Source organism: Megalobrama amblycephala, linkage group LG8 (assembly GCF_018812025.1).
Source record: "Megalobrama amblycephala isolate DHTTF-2021 linkage group LG8, ASM1881202v1, whole genome shotgun sequence".
NCBI lineage: Eukaryota > Metazoa > Chordata > Actinopteri > Cypriniformes > Xenocyprididae > Megalobrama > Megalobrama amblycephala.
The window spans coordinates 11199784-11220331 of record NC_063051.1 but is presented as its reverse complement, the minus strand read 5'-3'; the positions used below and the strand labels follow the sequence as shown (position 1 = coordinate 11220331).

Genomic DNA, 20548 nt, shown 5'->3' with positions numbered 1-20548 from the left:
TTGCAGGCTGTGTTAACACATTTACAGTGAGCACTTTGTATTGACCACTGGCACAATAGAGCTCGTTTGGTTCAGCAACAGTGAGGAACGGAAATCAAACAAGCACCGGTCACTAGCCAATGCTCACAGGTCACTGATATGCCCAAGCATCCATTAAGGCAGACCTTGAGCTTTCAACACACAATGACTCTCCTCTGTGTGCACACGGCTCTTTGAGAAATGGGCGACCTCTAGTCCTAATCCAATTACCCTGGACACTCCAGAAAGGGGTTTATCAGCCCCATAACTAATTATTCCTTAAACATTATTGTTTTGGCTTCTCATTGATTAGTCATACCACTTTTAAGTTGGTTTGTTTTTTCTCACTCCCCCTGGTTGCTAACAACTACAAACACTTAAGTTCTTGTCTCAAGGACATAATGGCTCTCTTTTTTTCTGCACAAACACATCAAAGGGATTGGTCATAGACAGAAATAACTCTAAAATTTCATAGGCGTGTGTGAAGTGGTCATACTCTATTACATAAAAATGAATTTTAAGTAAGCTCGATCTGCTGCAATTGAGACTTTTTTCAAGAGGCAGTCGGCTAGTAAAAAAGGGCTTTTTTTATGTCGTGTCCTGACTTTTCTCACAATTTCCACTAGAGGGAGCTGTTTAATAAAGTCAATCTAATGAGTGGTGCTTGCTAAAACTATTACCATTGCTTATTCTTAGGGTTAGGGATTTCAGTATTGAATAGACTCATAGAAAATTGAATTCTTGGAATTAATAAGTTTATTATTTTTTTTTTTTTGTATTTAATGACTGAGATTAATGCAATATGTTTAATGCAATTACATTTAAATAATTTGACTTCATAATGGCTTGGAATATCTATATAATAGTTGTATTATATTGTATTATGTGACTAGAGATCAGTGGTCACAATATTTGTGTGTATAGACCTCTCTATCTCTATTTTAGATTGAAGAAAATTGGTTAGATTTAGAGTAGGGCAGTGTTATTTATGTACTATATAATATTCATGAATATTTTAAATTAGTTTTTTTTTTCCATTTTAATTTTAGTTTAGGTTTTAGTACTTTATGATATCATATAGTACTTTTAGTACTATATGATTGTCTTTTTTTATTAGTTTTTAAAATATTTGATTTTTATTTCTGTAGTTCTAGTAATTCTACTTAAACTTTTAATTTTTTTTTTTTTTTTTAAAGGTGCCCTAGAATTAAATTTAATTTACCTTGACATAGTTGAATAACAAGAGTTCAGTACATGGAAATGACATACAGTGAGTCTCAAGCACCATTGTTTCCTCCTTCTTATATAAATCTCATTTATTTAAAAGACCTCCAAAGAACAGGCGAATCTCAACATAACACCACCTGTTATGTAACAGTCAGGATCATTAATATGTATGACCCCAATATTTGCATATGCTAGCCCATGTTCAAGGCATTACGCAAGGGCAGCCAGTATTAACGTCTGGATCTGTGCACAGCTGAATCAACAGACTAGGTAAGCAAGCAAGGACAATAGCGAAAAATGGCAGATGGAGCAATAATAACTGACATGATCCATGATATTTTTAGTGATATTTGTTAATTGTCTTTCTAAATGTTTCGTTAGCATGTTGCTAATGTACTGTTAAATGTGGTTAAAGTTACCATCGTTTCTTACTGTATTCACGGAGACGAGACTGTCATTATTTTCATTTTTTAAACACTTGCAGTCTGTATAATGCATAAACACAACTTTATTCTTTATAAAACTCTCCAACAGTGTGTAATGTTAGCTTTAGCCACGGAGCACCATCAAACTCATTCAGAATCAAATGTAAACATCCAAATAAATACCATACTTGCACGATTAGACATGCTGCATGATGAACACTTTGTAAAGATCCATTTTGAGGGTTATATTAGCTGTGTGAACTTTGTTTATGCTGTTCAAGGAGCTCCGTGGGCGGGGAGCACGAGAATTTAAAGGGGCTGCGCAGCCTGAATCGGCGCATATTTAATTATGCCCCAAAATAGGCAGTTAAAAAAATTAATTTAAAAGAATCTATGGGGTATTTTGAGCTGAAACTTCACAGACACATTCAGGGGACACCTTAGACTTATATTACATCTTTTGAAAAGACGTTCTACGGCACCTTTAAAAAATGTTCATCAAATATTCTGCATTTTATTTTATTTAAAACTTTCAGTTAACTGAAAAAAAAAAAAACAATTAAATATGTTTTTAAGTGCAAGAAGACATAAAAGTATTCAAACACTGTCTGAGACATGGCTTTCTGGGAGAGCGCTTTGCATGTTTCCAAACAGAAAACTTCCCACACAGCGAGTAGCGAATTGAGTTCCCTTTTTAAGTTTCTTGCGCTTGAATATTTCAATTGGCAAGGCTTAAACTTTCCTGAAGATGCAGCCTGTCAACTGTCCTGAGCATCATTCACGTTCATGTTCTCACAATACTGCATTGCTAGAACTTATAAAAAATATTACCAGCCAACTGTCAATTGACAGCATTTCATATACTCGCCAACATAGATTTTTACTTGCATTTGGCGCTTAATGAGTGTTCATTTTAGGCCCTGCATTCATCTGATCGATTTTTGAAGGCAGCATAGAAGTAACCTTTGCTGCCTTTGATATCCCACATTCCTGTGCTTTCCATTCTGAGACAGTTGAGCTAAAAAATAAAGACGGCGTTTGATAGTTGCGGTTGGTGGTCAGTTTGTCCCTGCGTTCCATTTGGAAGGGCTCATCCCTATGCCCTAATTCCTTCAAAGGGTTTACCCTCCGAAGTGAGAGCTTCGAAGGGATGAAGGGTGTAGGGGTCAAAAAAACTATTTTTTCATAATTCAGCGTCATCTTAGACATCAAGGAGGCACCTTCACTTTTTCCCCCTGGTTTACTCTTTGTATTAATACACATTCATTTACTGTAGTAACATTACAAGCTACTGCCGGTCATTTACATTAAAAATATTTTGTCTATGTATTTGAAACATTTGAATGGACAGATAAAGGAAGCTGTAAAGTATTTTGGTTGAAGTACAATGTCACTTTGACCATAATAATGTACCAAATCTAACTCGTATAAATATTGCAGTTGTATAGAAAAATATAGGCTACATTTATAGGTAAAATCGAACTCCTAACCTCCTGTACCTATTCTGTGACGTCAAACAACTTCCCTGTGCAAAGGATCATGGGGGCCCGAAGTGTCCATCAGTTGTACCCTTCGAAATCCTTCATTCCGAAGGGCCCTTCAAAGTGGCCAGTTTTGAGCACTTCGGTTTGGAACGACCCTTCAATATGGCGGCCATGATTGTTTTCACTTTAAGTGCCCTTCGGAGGGCGTTATCAAATGTTGCGTCCCAATTCGCCTACTTATACTACATACTAAAAGTATGTACTGTTTTTGTAAAGAAAAAGTACATACTTGTGACTGTGTAGCAGAAAAGTATGCAAGCTTTGGGACATACTACCTCGTCATAATTGCGTCTTTAACAGACGTTCTGTCGCTTAGTTACGCAACCTATAACTGTTTACACTACCCTGTCAATCATCTTGTCACAGTTAAAATCCTCCACATTCAATTAAATTTAGAAATGTAGTCGAACGTTCGTCTGCCAGTCATGGGTCTTTCATGCAATAACTCTCCTCTTCTTTGCATAATGATGCATTTAAAAGTTAATGACCAAACGCATCGTTATAAAAGTTCACAATGCTGTTGCAGTTGAAATATAATGTTGATAACATTTAATAAATATCTTTTCGTCAGGTTAGATACTGATTATTAATCATTCAAGCCCCTTGATCTTAAAGGGATACTTCACCCAAAAATGAAAAATTGATGTTTATCTGCTTACCCCCAGGGCATCCAAGATGTAGGTGACTTTGTTTCTTCAGTAGAACACAAATGATGATTTTTAACTCCAACCGTTGATGTCTGTCAGTCTTATAATGCGTGTCAATGGTCACACAATTTATAAGAGTCAATAAACATGCACAGACAAATCCAAATGAAACCCTGCGGCTTGTGACGGCACATTGATGTTCTAAGACACAAAACGATCGGTTTGTGCGAGAAACCGTATAACAAAGTCACCTACATCTTGGATGCGCTGAGGATAAGCAGATAAACATCAAATTTTCATCCCTTTAAAGTCCGCGTGAACCGGAAGTTGCAAACGACTTTTCTCCAGTGTTGTGACGTATTTCCAAGTGAAGCGGAATATTGAATAGAGGGCAGAGTTTTACTTAAGCGCTCCTCCTCTCCATCTCTTTCTCATAGCAGACTAACGGTTGGAGGAGAGTGGTTTAAGCAATTTCAACCCAAGCCGTCAAACTAATGTCATTAGAGAAGGGGCACCGTTGCACAGGGGAGGAGCATTTTCAGATTTTGATTAAATATTACGAAGCCAAACTATTTTTTTGTGTGGATTGACTTGCACGGATGAATTGTTCACCACAAAACTAGCAATTTGAGCTAACAAAATAAATAAGGTCAATTTTGATTTCATGTGTACTTTAACCGCTCTGCTTAGCCGTCGGTCTCGCACATCTGTCATGTTTGTAGTTTTTTAACACTTTTTACTCGTATTTGTAGTTCTAATCGAATCCTCGTCCACAGCGCAATGTGTTATGGGCAATATTATAGTGATGGGAAGTTCGGATCATTTTACTGACTCGGACTTTTGAGTCTCGTTCAACAAAATGAACGAATCTTTTTTCGAGTCATTTCGTTCATTTAGTTCATTTTAGCAAAATGTAATTAAAATGTTACGTGTTACTTCCCCAACACATCTACTACTTATGCAAACGTTGATCCCACTACAAACAATACAAAACTACAATGCTATAAGATTCAGAAAGATTAATTCATTACCTGGTTTAGTTTAGCAGCTGATTAAGCTCACCTCACCTCTTGTCTGACAAGCTTCGGGTTTAAGTCATTCTTAATGACTGACAGGCAGTCCCATGCTAAACCAATGCAGTCTGAGCCGGTAAGAGAATTGATTAGTTCATTTCATGAGTCTTTCGGGTTTTTGGTCGTTCCTTAAACACGTGACGACCCATACACTACGCCAATGCATTCTGAGCCGGAAAGGAATTGATTAGTTCTCTTCATGAGTCTTTCGGGTTTTTGAGTCGTTCCTTAAACACGTGACAGACCCATACACTAAGCCAATGCATTTGAGCCGGAAAGAGATTGATTAGTTCTCTTCATGAGTCTTTCCGGTTTTAGTCGTTCCTTAATCACAGACCCATACGCTATTTCTGAATTTCTGTCACTGTTTTTGTTACTGTTTCTTGAGGATCTGTGGTGTGTTATTATAAATTAAAGCCCTGTTATAAATAAAATATTGATTAATTTATCTTTTTGACTGTCTATCTGTAAATAAACACTAGGCTATATAATAATATAATAATCCAAGCCTACAATACAAAGTATTTATAGCCTAGTTTGTTCATTTTTACTCCAATTTTGAGTTTGCTGTTATAATAATTGCTTTTCCTAGGCAGACTTGACATATTGGTCTAATATAAGAAATTGCTCAAAAAGGACATAATGACATAAATTAAAAGCAAATAACATTTTGAATTTGAATTATTATTAATGTTAGTTTAAAACATCAAGGTTATGATAACTTCAGCTTTAACAGTTGTAACACAAACTCAAACAAAACTGGAGAGTTAACGTTATTTACTAATAAATATAATGTGCTTGGGTCACACAGCATAGCATATGGGTATGTCACGTGATTAAGGAACGACTCAAAAACCCGAAAGACTCATAAAAAGAACTAATCAATTCTCTTTCCGGCTCAGAATGCATTGGCTTAGTGTATGGGTCTGTCACGTGATTAAGGAACGACTCAAAAACCCGAAAGACTCATAAAAAGAACTAATCAATTCTCTTTCCGGCTCAGAATGCATTGGTAGCGTATGGGTCTGTCACGTGATTAAGGAACGACTCAAAACCCGAAAGACTCATGAAATGAACTAATCAATTGAATCATCAGGTGAACTACTTCTAGCAGTACAGAACCTGTAGAATATTGCACATGCGCGACTGAACGAATCACCCCCCGAGACGACTCGTTCTTCCCGAGTCACATTAAATATTCGTTCAAAATGAACGAATCGTTCAAGAACGACACATCACTACAATATTAGCGGTTGGAAGTGTGCACGGATCTGCACTCCGAATTCTAACCGGAAAAAGTAGACCATCCGGGTATCTTTGGAATACTCATTTCAACATACTACGATTTGGGACATGCTAATTCTTTTTTTCGAATACTATTTAGGACGGATAGTATGTGAATTGGGACGCAGACTATAGAATAACACAAGACGCGTCACTGGGATTGTTTTGAATGGCAGAAAGTGCAACGCGCAATATGGCGGAATAAGTCCCGCCTTCAAAATAAAAGCCAGTCGCTGACTGGTAAAGTCATCGCGTCACTGCAGCAGCCGTTAGAAGCTCCGGTTTCTATAGAAACAGTGAGACGCGCGCCTCCGAAATTAGGCACAAGAGGCGCGCATTTCGGTCTGCTCGTGTGCATTAGCTTGATCCAGCCTAAAAAATACAGTTTTTTTTTTGTCATGATTCGAGCGTTTGGAAAAAATGTATGAGACAGTTGTTGTTAGATTTCATTGGTGATTACAAATATGAAATTTAATCCAAAGCTTGGCAAACAGCTTTGGAGAATTTGATGTTTCCCCATTCAAAGAGATAGGAGCTGCACTTGAATGCCTGAGAGGCGTTTCAAAGATGGCCGCCGAGTGAAATGACTTGTCTTAAAGGGACTTTGGCGTTATATCCCGTTTGTAACGCACCGTGTGTGTAAATATAATTTTTTTTGACCAACGTTTTCCATTTCTGATGTCATTTCCAGTGAGAAATATTAAAATATTTCCTTAGTTATCAACAAAGCAGAAGCCTGTCCAAAATCAGTTTACTTGTAACCTTACCTTTGTTCACAAATGCTGCCTGCCTGCAGTCTGATAAGTCAGCTACCTAAGTTTTCGGACGCAGCCATTGAGTAGACTCGCTCCCTCCCTCTGTCAAAATCGAGGCGTCGGGGGTATGTACAAATAATCTTCCCTCGCCCACTTGATGAAGTTGAACGCACTTCAAAATGGCAGCGGGGATTCCTCCGAGGGTAAGTGCTTAAGTAAGCAACTGTGTATATGTGGAGTCCTAGCGGGATGGGTTTCGCGGGAAATACGTTACTCGCTCATGCGTGTCTTGTCATATCCGTAAATAGAGAAAAGTTGCTCTGGCCTCTTTGATGCGTATATGGTGTGGGAGTGGCGTTTTTACATTTGTAATTTACGTTACATTTATTTTTATAACAATTGAGTAAGGTATTTTATCAAACAGATAAATTACTATATGTAGCTCCCTAACCGAGTTCATTGTAAAGTAGGCTATCTATTAAGGGTCATTTCATTATGGTGGCGCTGTGCTGGAATTTATTTTCAAGGAAGTATTGTGTCTATCAATAGGTAACTTATAGCTACAGTAATGTCTTCATCTAGTCAGCTTGAGAATGAGATAATTTCCATATAATCTGCATCTCTTAAGCCTAGTAGTGAATGTTTTATGAACAGTAGGATAACCATTTCCATCCACACAGTCATGCAGAGCCGAAACACAACCAAAACAATATTCTTCTGCCAATGCATGCAGTTTTGTTTTTGTAACCTCTAGACATAGTGTACCTTTAAGTGCTTTAGACATGAAAATCGCACAGGGACCTATAAAGGGGCTATAAAATGTGACCATACACTTTAAGGTATATATATATCTAATGTGTCTTGGTAACAAGTCCTGATGAAAAAATGTGAATTTTATTTGAGTGTATTTGCTAGCATGTGTAGCACTAGAGGGGACAGGTGCATCCTTATGGAATGAAATCATACGCAATACAGTTCTGAATCTCAAATTATTTCTTTCTATTCAACATTATTTTATATGTGGTTTATAAAAGTTTCTTACATTTTAATCTGGAAATGTAAGTCTCAAGACAAGTCTCAACTGCTAGTTACCATAAATATGACACCTATGCTGCATTAAAAGATCATTTGACCTCAATGTGCCCCTTCTCCCCCAGTTGCAGTCCAGTGTGCTGGAGTGAAGATGTACCTGGAGAATAAGAGTAATATTGAGGTGGAGATGTCTCAAACTGGAGGCCAGGGTCACTCCAGCAGGGTAGGCACCAGAAAGTCTGACACTGTGGCTGGGAACTTTGATGAGCTTCGCCTGCTGGAGGGATTCTCTGGTAAAAGAGAGACACAGAAATTGCTGCAGGCTGCAGCCATGCCCTCGGGACACTGCATAATCTACACTGACGTCCATCAAGAGGATAGGTAGGACAGAAGTTCTTGGGTATTTGATATATGGTATATGACTGTCAAATCTGAATTCCGTTAAAGGGATAGTTCACGCTTTAATTAAAATTCATACATCATCATTTACTAATTTAAAATTTTTCCAAACATAAAATACTTTCTTTTTTTTAAGGTACACAAAATAATTTTTCAACTGTTTTTGTCCATATAACAAACGTCATGGGGTACAAAACAAAATTGGATCCCATTGACTTTCATTATATTGACTGAGAAAAAAAGAATGGAGACATTTTTCAAATAAGTCATGTAAGAAAAATTGATTTAGGCCATCAATAGTGTTGGAGAAAGTTACTTTTAAAAGTAATGCATTAGAATATTGTGTTACTCCCTAAAAAAGTAACTAATTGCACTACTTAGTTACTTTTTATGAAAAGATTTCTCTTAACACAGGGACGGGAGAGGTGTCACAGACAATAAATGGGAACACAGATTAACTTGCGTTACTTATTTGAAAAAGTAACTCAGGTATTTTGTTGTAAATTTAAAACTAATGTGTTACTTTACTAGTTACTTGATTGCATAACTCGCATTACTTGTAATGTGTTACCTCCCAACACTGGCCATCACAAAGTCAAAATTACAAGTGGGAAAAATCTAAACTTTCTTTAAGCCCAGATTTTCCAAATTGGGGTTGTGTCAGTGAGAAAATATGGTGGATGTAATAGATGCAGCATCTATATTGATGGTAAATTTGTTGAAACTAAATTTATATAATTGTTTAATTTACAATAAAGCTACGTTGCATGAACAAAATACGATAGTATTGTACACTTACAATAAAACAATTCAATTTACAGCACCTTCATAAAAAAAAAAAAAAACACCTGATCCCCATTATTTATTTATTAGAACTAGAATAAAAAAAGGTACATTGCCATCTTGTTCCAACCAAAGTAACTTGAACGCACCTGATGGAAATAATTATGAAACTCGTAAATACAAACTTCCCAGGAGGATTTGAGTGTACTATATGTCAAAGATGATTTGGACAAACAGGTAGTCTGCCCCAAACATACTCAATTGGTTGAGCCAGAAGTAAAGCACAAACAGAACAATGTTGTGCCACCATCACAGTGTTTACACTCTTTAGGGAGATCAGTCTATGTACGACTTAGTTGTCTCTGCACATTAACATGTGGTAGGAGAAAGCATTTTTAACATAAATAAAATAACATGCGTCAACTTTAAAATATGTTTCTGAGAGACCTCGTGCCGGGAAAATCATTAATTTTGGGAAAAGAATCCTAATGTAAAATGTGCTTTACAAATTCATTAACATTGCACTTCTACTATTATGACTGACATTCAGCTGAACGCATTTGGCATATAAGGTTCCTGGAACCCTTTGTGAGAGCTTTTCTGTGTGAAACAGCTGCTAATCGACTCTAAAGAGGATTGGTGCTCACGTGTGGAGTCACATTACTGTAGTAACGTCATTTCAAATGTGTGTATATGTGGGAAAAAATGTGTGTGTGAGATGGTACTGAAGAATATGACGATGGGGGTCTTAATCTTAAGCTTGTGGTTGTGACACTTTCAGATTAGACACTACAGTTTTCAGCCATCACGTGGTTAATTGTTAGTCAGGCATGAGATCAGATCTGCTTCTACTCTCGTGACTGCTCTCCTGCAGGAATCCTTTAATGATAACCACTGCTCTCAATGAAATCAGCTGATCACATCACACAACACATCACAAAATATGCATTTCAATAGTTGTTTGTTCTCTCTTTCTGTCTTGTGGAAAATATTCCATATCTAGAAAGTTTCAATAGTTGTTTGTTTTCTCTCTTTTTCTGTTCTATGAGAAATATGCCATAGTTTATATATAACTATGGCAAATTTCCAATAATTCCACAATCAGTGTTGAAAACAACTAGTATTTTTGTGGATATCATGATGCATTTTTTCAGAATTCTTTTATGAATGGAAAGTTTAAAAGAACAGCATTTACTGTATTTAAAATAGAAATCTTTTGTAATGCTGCAAATGTCTACCTGAAATGCAATTTAGTGTCTCCAGTAGCATTATTAGACTTTGTATAATTAGACTTGTATTCTAAGAGGATGGTAGGTGTCCCACTGGGTTATGTACCAACCCCCCCTGCCCCCACCCCCCACCCCCCTTCCGTTTCATTCTCATCTGGACCTCACACACTCAGATCCTGGCACAATAAGAGAAGGCTTTACTTCATTTATAAATCCTGCATTCGGTGAGCTAACATTTCAAATCTCCTCTCCGTTGTGTAACTGCAGAGAGAGGGATTAAAGGCCTTGAAATATCCTGTCTAATCTCCCTTTTGCCCAAACTCAACACCAGGATATATCCTGGAGGCCATGGCTATTATGTCTTGTCTGGAGCACACAGACACACACACACACACACACATCCTGTCCCAGCTGTTTGCAGTGAACTGAGGCATCGGTAGGGGTGGGTGAGTTGTTTGAGTCCTCTGTAATGCTAAGCAGCTGAGGTTTGGGATTTGCCCAATGATGTGTTAGAATTGGACTGGGATTGACTCTATAGTCTGGCCTGTGCTGAGCAACATTGATCTATTCTGGCATTCTGCAAAGGCCTCTCCATAACTCACACACACAATCTCAGAGCCAATTGAAGAGATAAGAGGGACTTTACCCATTTAAACTGTCATTAATTATGACAAACAGCATTTTTCACAATTATTAGTAATCTGAAGAGGCTCCAGTAATTAGCCTGCAGAATTCTTGGGATTTCCATCTGTTCTATTCATACAGGCCAAAAAATATCAACACTGGTGTTGTCTCTGAGCAATAGCTGAGAACCAATCCTTTCACTTACCCTTCTTCTTCGTGAGACTCATATTGATTTTCCTGTTATTTACTATATGAGATGTGAAATGTTTGCTTTATGACTACAGTAAATCAAGATGTCCTTGTCTGAGGAGGTTGAGAGGATAAAGTGTGATTACCAAATGAAGGAATACTAACAGTGGCTCAAATTATATTGAAATTTATTATTATGGTACTACAGTTTGTGTGTACCATATTAATATATTTATATACTTTTTTATGATCCTTACATTGCAAAGCCATTAAAATGATAATTATTGATGTATGCCATATAGAGAACAATTTAATTTTAAGTAATTTTAATTTGGGAAGAACAATTAAACATTTAGCTGAACTTTAGCTTCTTTAGTTTTAAAATAAGGTTCCGTTTGTTAACATTGATTAACTGCATTAGTTAACTTGAACTAACAATGAAAAACACTTCGTAAGCATTCCTTCTTAGTTATTGTTAATTTCAACATTTACTAATACATTATACATAATACATAATACATTATTGTTTAGTTAATAATACTTTATATTTAAGTCATTTTTAATGGAAGAAATCCACAAAAAATAGTTTAGAATTAAACAATAATTGGCAGACCCCCTGCTTGACTGCCATGGAACCCCTGTTCTAGACTCTAGAACAGACATTAAGGGCACATATATGTGGCACATTTCACTAGAAACAACTGATTTCCTGGGTCAGGATTTCAGGCTTTATATGCATTATTTTCCCCATTTCTTTAAAATTGGAGGATATCTGATATATGACATGTGTTAAAAGATAAATACATTAAAATCATGAGACCGTGGCACTGACTTTTGTGGGGATTCATGCATTACATGAGCCTGTCACTGGCACAGATAAAGGTAACTGTTCAAACTGGTCCGGGTTCAAATCCCGGATGAACCCCCAAACTGTTAGATCAAAATCTCAATAATAGATAGAATATTTGTAATTCCAGTCATCAGTTAAGAAACAGGCGACCTTAACCCCTGTGATGTGTGGCAGCAGCAGCGTGAGGCCTCGGGAGAATGACCAAGCAGACACAGATCAAGTGTGGTACAAAGCATTCTCAAATTTATTCAGGAAGAAGGGTCATATTTATAGACACAGGTCAAACAACAGTCTCCAGGATGGCTTGAGCATCCAATCATACGACTTAAAAATCAAACCTTACCATGTATGGCATTTCAAGAAATATAATAACAAATAAGAAATGTATGTGCGTAAATGTGTGTGTGTCTTCAACCTCTGGTTGTGTGTGAGAGTGTCGGTGTGTCCAAGGACTACTACTTCTTGTTTTGTCTAGATAGGTACATGATGTGCACAATGGAAAAATCCCAAGACACAGAGAAAGTCAAAAAGTGAAGCCCAAGAAATAAGAAATTATTTAACAGTAACAAAGCAATTGTTTGATTTATTTCATTGTGCCACTGTGTTTTATAGCATGTAAACCAAGGACAGAACATTATTTTAGTCTTCAAGGCCCGGATAAGCAGAATGATGTTGTCCTTAAACCTGTCATAACCATGCCACACTATTGCCTCTGTGAATCTGCACACCACCTGATGCCCACATTCGCCCTGACAAGTTATGAGGTGTCGGTTAAATCATCAAGACAACCTGCCTACAGAAAGCTGTAGGAGGACACAATGGATCAGAAGGATGACTTATACAATTGCTGTTAATCTTTTGGACATGTAACCTGTCAGGGCCATGCACAGACATTTTGGGGGGGCCCTCATAATTAGGCTAATATATACAGTGGTATGAAAAAGTGCTTGCCCCCTTCCTGATTTTTTTTAAATTTTTTTGCATGTTTGTCACACTTTAATGTTTCAGATCATCAAGCAAATTTAAATATGAATCAAAGATAACACTAGTAAACACAACATGCAGTTTTTAAACGAAGGTTTTTATTATGAAGGAAAAACAAAATCCAAACCCACATGGCCCATTGTGAAAAAGTGCTTGCCCCCCGCTGTTAAAACATAACTGTGGTTTATCACACCTGAGTTCAGTTTCTCTAGCCACACCCAGGCCTAATTACTGCCACACCTGTTCGCAATCAAGAAATCACTTAAATAGGACCTGTCTGACAAAAGATCCTTAGTAGACCAAAAAATCCTCAAAAGCTACACATCATGTTGAGATCCCAAGAAATTCAGGAACAAATGAGAAAGAAAGTAATTGAGATTATAGATAAAAGGTTATAAAGCCATTTCTAAAGCTTTGGGACTCCAGCGAACCACAGTGAGAGCCAATATCCACAAATGACAAAAACATGAAACAGTGATGAACCTTCCCAGGAGTGGCCTGCCGACCAAAATTACCCCAAGAGCGCAGTGACGACTCATCCAAGAGGTCACAAAAGACCCCACAACAACATCTAAAGAACTGCAGGCCTCACTTGCCTCAGTTAAAGTCAGTGTTCATGACTCCACCATAAGAAAGAGACTGTGCAAAAATGGCCTGCCTGGCAGAGTTCCAAATTGAAAATCGCTGCTGAGCAAAAAGAACATAAAGGCTTGTCTCAGAAAACATCTTGATGATCCCCAAGACTTTTGGGAAAATACTCTGTGGACTGACGAGAAAAAAGTTAAACTTTTTGGAAGGTGTGTGTTCCAAAGTAACACAGCATTTCAGAAAAAGAACATCATGCCAACAGTAAAATATGGTGGTGGTACTGTGATGGTCTGGGGCTGTTTTGCTGCTTCAGGACCTGGAAGACTTGCTGTGATAAATGGAACCATGAATTCTGCTGTCTACCAAAAAATCCTGAAGGACAATGTTCAGCCATCTGTTCTTGACCTCAAGCTGAAGTGAACTTGGGTTCTGCAGCAGTACAATGATCCAAAACACACTAGCAAGTCCACCTCTGAATGGCTGAAGAAAAACAAAATGAAGACTTTGGAGTGGCCTAGTCAAAGTCCTGACCTCAATCCTATTGAGAAGCTGTGGCGGTTCACGCTCGAAAACCCTCCAATGTGGCTGTATTACAACAATTCTACAAAGATGAGTGGGCCAAAATTCCTCCACAGCGCTGTAACAGACTCATTGCAAGTTATCGCAAATGCTTGATTGCAGTTGTTGCTGCTAAGGGTGGCCCAACCGGTTATTAGGTTGAGGAAGCAAGCACTTTTTCACACAGGGCCTTGTGGTTTGGATTTTGTTTTCCCTTCATAATAAAAACTGCATGTTGTGTTTACTTGTGTTATCTTTGATCAATATTTAAATTTGTTTGATGATCTGAAACAATAAAGTGTGACAAACATGCAGGAAAAAAAAAAAAATCAGGAAGGGGGCAAGCACTTTTTCACACCACTGTATGTAGGCTACAACAAATGAAATTAGTTACATATTGTAGAACAGCTTTAAATTACTTTCATAATAATTTATTTAAATATGTCTTTTGTTGGCATTATGCTTGGCGAACTTAGAAAAGGGCCCTTATTTAGTCAGAGACAAAAAGGGCTGGTACATTTATGTTATGATCATGTAGCTTAGACCTTGTTTGACATTTTAAACCAAGATGATAGTGCTGTAAAGATGACTAAGAAGAGACCAAAAAGGAAGAATGACTTTCAGATCTGCTCAAAGACTTTTAGTTCCATTTTATTTCGGCTGACTGTTTTTATAGTAGAGTCATTAAAAATGGATGCCAAGAATTGATTTCTAAATGTGGCTGAGATGTTATTTATGACAGACATCATGCTCGGATTTAATAAGTCCTCTCCTTGTTTCCAGGCACAGCTTCAGCATGGTAAACCTCCTGAAAGGCAAATCCAACCAAGCCAACCACACAGAACGTTCACCTCTTCTCACATTACCCCAAAATGACAGGTGAGACTATGTATATTATTTCCTAGTTAGTTTCACAATATTTCGTTTTTGTTATTTTTTAGTTCTTGTTTTTTTTCCTTCTCTTCAGCAGTAAACAATTCAATGAAGGTTTGTAAATAAAAAAGAACCTACTGGAACATACTTCATAATAACTTTTTTTTTCAATTAGTCATTTGCAATCATTATATAATGCTTTGACAAGATCTGAAGTTGAAGTGCATTCATATACCAAACTGCACTATCAAAATGTAATGGCATTTCTGCCTATTTCAATATTCATTATTCATATGTTAATTGTTATAGAATTTCATATTCTTTGCAAGTTATTATAAAGCATTAATCAATCGTACACAGGAAATTTCTGCATCTTTCTTCCAAAGTTGCAGATTCTAAAGACCTGTTGACTTTGCTTTTGTCAAGGAGGCTTCTGCAGAACAGCTGTATGAATATTACCTGGGGTCTGTAATTACCGACCTTGTTCTCATTCAGTAATGAGAAAAAGTGGCTTTGTGACCTTCATTTTCAACAATTACTTTATATATTGCCAGGTTGAAGGCAAACACAGTTCCTTACATAATGTATGGCATTTTGATATCATGAAGTGGTCTTGACCTCTATGTACTTCTTAATTAAACCAAACACTGCCTGCAGTATGCTATCTGCACTCTCAGTTGTCAGGCTCTATAATAATCAGGAATGATTCCAACAGACCGAATTTTTCACAGCACAATTGCTTAACCAGTCAGGGATATGTTATTATTAGACATTTTATTTGCATAAGAATCTCCAATTTTCCATTTAAACATTTGGTATTTTTTCATACAAATCAATATTTTTTTTTTTTGTGGGAAGCAACTATAATAGTTCTTAGTTCTTCAATATTTTTTGTCATTTTGTTTTTTGTTCCATTTATTTCCTGTTTCCTCAGCATGTGTCCTTGATTCACCCATGCATCCCTACCAGAACTCTAAAGCCAGTGATTTTTATGTAACATTGTTTGAAGAGTCATAGGCATAAGGATTACACCTGTATTTAATTTTGTTTGGATGTACCAACAAAATGTTCTCTTCAATGCTGAATATTGCTATTTTCACTAAATTTTATTTTATCAGGTAAATAAGAAAATCTCATATAAAGCAGGATTGAGCAGGATAAGCCTTCTCTCATTGCTAATGAAAATTCAAATTGAATCAAACACAGGATTTTAATGTATTCATTGTTTGTCTATGTAAGGTCAAGTTACCTTTATTTATAAGCGCTTTAAATACAGATTGTTTCAAAGCAGCTTTACAGTGATAAACAGGAAAATAATGGTTCAATTATGCAAACAGCTGTAAAGCAGCTCTAAAGTTCCATTCAGTAACTGTGTGTAAAGTTCATATGGAGTTCAATTCATCATATAGCAGCTCTGGAGAAAACAGTGATGTCATCGTCCAGCCCAGTTCAGTTCTCATCCAATAGTGTCAGTGTATTCAAGTCATTAATATTTCTGAATATTAAGTGTCACAACTAAGAAAGCCAAAAGGTGACAGTGGCAAGGAACACAAACTCCATTGAAATCTTGAGAGAAACCAGGCTCATTCTCCTCTGGGACCCCTTATTGCAGTCTTCTCAGCCATAAGGTCGGGGCCCAGTAGGCTTTTTTTCTTTGAAGAAGAAAAAAAGTGATTCCCCTAGTCTTGGATATATGAGGTCAAAAAGGTTAAGAACCACTGCCTTTGTTGCTTTTTGAGATCGGCCTATAATAACATATAGTACCATATTAATGTATTTATAAAACTTTGTCATAATTCTTAAATTGCAAAGCCATTAAAATAAAATGTTTTAATGTACAGAGTAATATACGTCACATTATATGGTGACACTTTATTTGAAGGTGACAGTTACATGTTACTATATGAACTTATAGAAATAATAGTAAATTATGCATAATTACAAATAACTAACCCTAAATCAAACCCTAACCGCAACTCTATAGTAAGTACATGGAGTTAATATTACTCAGTACTTATGAGCAAGTACAACATAACTACGTCACCTTAAATTAAAGTGTAACCCATTATATTTTAATAATGAAACACTGCTGCACTTCTTGCTGTACTTAGCCTCTTGCTGTACTAGCTGTAGTTAAATTAAAATTCATTTTGTTTAACATAATTCAGTTTTTCACACATTAGTTTTATATTAAACAATTGGTGGGCCCCCTACAGTACCGCCACAGACCACTGCTATGCGTTATCATAACAGCCCTCTGAGATCAAGGAGCCTACATGCAGTAAACTGTTGTCATAGTGCTAATATGGCTGGCTGCTATCTGCTGCCCTCGGTAATACATTTTTCATTCCTTCTGTAAGGCAGTGAGCTGAATGCTAATGCTGCTAGCGATTATATTGTGTTCTCAGTTGGAATAATCTATCTTGCTGCCTATAATCAACACAAAAACCTCTAGTTATGCCTAGGAACTTGTATCCTGTCTTAGCATGACTTCGCCAGAACTGTGTATCATAACAAGCTTTTAACACCTTTCGTTGGTCTTAATCTCTGTCATGTGGCTGCTATTAGCATTTAGATGAATGATCACTTTCTACCCCTGCAGAAGTGAATCAGCCATATGTTTTACTTTGAATTACAGTAAAAGTAAGCCTAGAGGTTGTGGATTTTCACAGCTAGCCTATAAATGTGAAAATAATTTGTAAAGTGTTTAATTCCTGTGCAACTTGCAGCATTGAGTGGGACTCCAAAATGAATGATTGTTTCAAACAGGATTCCCAGGCAGGGTTGCCAGGTTTTCACAACAAAACTAGCCCCATTGCTACTCAAAACTAGCCCATTCACATTCCAGGTGGTAAAACCCTCTTTTTTGGGAAGGTTCCCTTGGTAAAATTTGCATTCCAGGAGCTAAATATCATGTTATTTTGGGTCGCTTCAACCCGCGGACATAAAAAAACAACCCACGGCAGCAGTGTAAAAGTAGCCCGATTCTTGACAACACTGTTCCCAGGTCAAACTATTTAATTTTTACCGCTAAACAGATAGTCCCACCCTAAACTCATTAACTGTTTGTTTGAGCCAGAAGCTGATGTCTCGGATTGCTCAAACAAACAGAGCAATATTTTGCAAGCACCACAGTGTCTAACCCATTGTTTTTATACTGTTTTATGCAGTATAACCTACATGACGCTGCATGAGCCCAGCCTGGGGTCTGGAGAGGAATCATGGGAGGCTAGCTCTGCTGAATTGGAGAGGAGGTGCAGGCTTGGCAGTGAGGTGACCAGTCTGTCCCACATCACATCCATGGAGAAATGTGAACATTACTTCAAACTGTCATCCCCCATCAGGTATGGCATAAATTCAACCGTTCAAACCATTCCAAATTTGGGGTCAGATAAGATTTTTTATTCATTTATTTTTTTGGGAAAGAAATTAATCATTTTATTCTGCAAGGACACATTATATTGATCAAAAGTGTCAGTAAAGAAATTTATAATGTTACTATTTTTACTATTGCTGTTATTTTGAACTTTTGTTTCATATTAGCATTCATTTTCTATTCATCAACGAATCCTGGCAAAAATGTTTGACAGTTTCCACAAAAATATTAACTGTTTTCAACATTTATGATAAGAAATCTTTCTTAAGGACCAAATCAGCATATTAGAATGATTTCTGAAGGATCATGTGACACTGAAGACTGGAGTAATGGCTGCTGAAAATTCAGCTCTGCCATCACAGCAATAAAATACATTTTAAAACGAATTTAAAAAGAATGTAGTTCTTTTAAATAGCTTTTACTGTGTTTTTGATCAAATAAACGCATCCTTTGTGAGCATAGGGCACTTTTTTCAGAAATATTGAAAAATCTTACCAACCCCAAACTAACTAAAGTTAAACAAAGTTAACAAAGCTGAGTAGGATAAGGCAGAAAGTATTAAATGGTTGTGCAAAGCGCTTTACCGTAGCTCTAATTCAAAATCCCCTCCGTTAACGACTGTCTGGGACATTAACTGTGTTTCTGTTGCAAAGTAGATGTCATAACAAATGCCTGCGTTTGCTTTTACAGATATTGCTTAAGGACAACAAAAATCATCACCATCTTCATCATTGTTGTTCTCTGTTCAGTAAGTTGTACAGACCTGATCAACGTTTATGAAGTTCATAGCTCAGATTTTATTTGTCTGCCTTTGTGACACTTTGAAATAACTATATTTATTTGAATCAGCTGTTTTTCAGCATGTATCCTGACAGGGAGAGCCCCTGGAGGATGCTGGCAGTCTCATCTACTGAGAGTTTCTGTATCCTCACCATTTGTGTACTTTAGGGAATCTGCATTGTTTGGCTTTGCTTTGACTAGATAAATAAGAATCATTAATGCACAAGTCAAATATTGTGATGATGCGTGCCACTGCGCTAACTCCTCAGACCCTGCAGGGATTTTATATTTGGTTCGGAGATTGCACTGAAGGGCTGCGCTAATTCATTTCCGTTTCTGTGACAATCTCACCATCTGCTATTTACAGCGGCCTGTGTCATGGTAACAGTCTTGCCTATGACTTTGTGCATAACAACAGATCTGCCTGATACTTGCGGCAATCTGTGAGTCCTGCAGAGATGTAGAGATGAATGTGAAGAGTGAACAATGCACTGAAGTGCTGCAAAGTACCTTCTGCTGGTGGGAGGGAATTGTCTGTCCAAAATGAAACGATGGCCAGCTGACATCTGTTCGTGAAACTCTTCCAAAACACTCGGGTTAATGCTTGATGGATATTTTGTGTAGTGTATTTTCTTTTATATCCCTAGTCCATGGAAGTTTTCCTTAACCCAAATGATCACTGTAGCCACAAATCTTACTGATTTTCGTGACAACTCCCTGCTGAAGCTGCAGGTTGGTGGGCCGTTTTTGGGAGGGATGGAAGCAGTACAAGAGGCCCAGGAGTATATTCTGATCCAGGTGGAGCAGACTGAGGAGGCGGGGCCTCGCCGGAGAAGAGCTCAGCAGGTTAGAGTTGTTTTCAACACAGCCAAAAGGAACAGTTATACACTTTATCTTACCAGCAGAATAAACTATTATTTAATATAGTTAAAGACTCAATGTGATGACCTTCACCTGTGGTTACTATAGGCACATTTCACAATGTATGGCAACCAGACAGTGTCAAAATTATTTTTGACTTAATTTTGAACAGTATATCTATTGTTTAATAAATTCAAACCGATCAATCTTTTTTTGTGGATCATTTCACTTGAAAAGTGTATTTATGCTTTAGTTTAGGGTCAGTAAGAATGTTTTTATGTTTTTGAAAGTCTCTTATGCTCACCAAGTCTGCAATGATTTGATAAAAAATATAAAACCAGTTAAAAATATTATTACAGACTGTAATACCCTTTAAAGATTTTATTGTTTTAAAATGTCATTTATTCCTGTGATGACAAAGCTGAATTTCAGCAGCCATTACAGTCTTC

At 37.0% G+C, this 20548-nt stretch overlaps 1 protein-coding gene across 1 annotated transcript in view; it reads left to right on the top strand.

Moving 5' to 3' along the window:
- The first annotated feature begins 6780 nt into the window (after positions 1-6780).
- The window catches only part of oca2 (oculocutaneous albinism II), an 88859-nt gene continuing 75091 nt past the window's right edge, over positions 6781-20548 (top strand). The window contains exons 1-7 of the mRNA XM_048199229.1: positions 6781-7176; positions 8131-8386; positions 14993-15088; positions 18253-18426; positions 19149-19206; positions 19308-19380; positions 19924-20084. Coding sequence (XP_048055186.1) covers positions 7131-7176; positions 8131-8386; positions 14993-15088; positions 18253-18426; positions 19149-19206; positions 19308-19380; positions 19924-20084 — 864 coding nt within the window. The 5' untranslated portion in view covers positions 6781-7130. The remainder of the gene's footprint in view (positions 7177-8130; positions 8387-14992; positions 15089-18252; positions 18427-19148; positions 19207-19307; positions 19381-19923; positions 20085-20548) is intronic.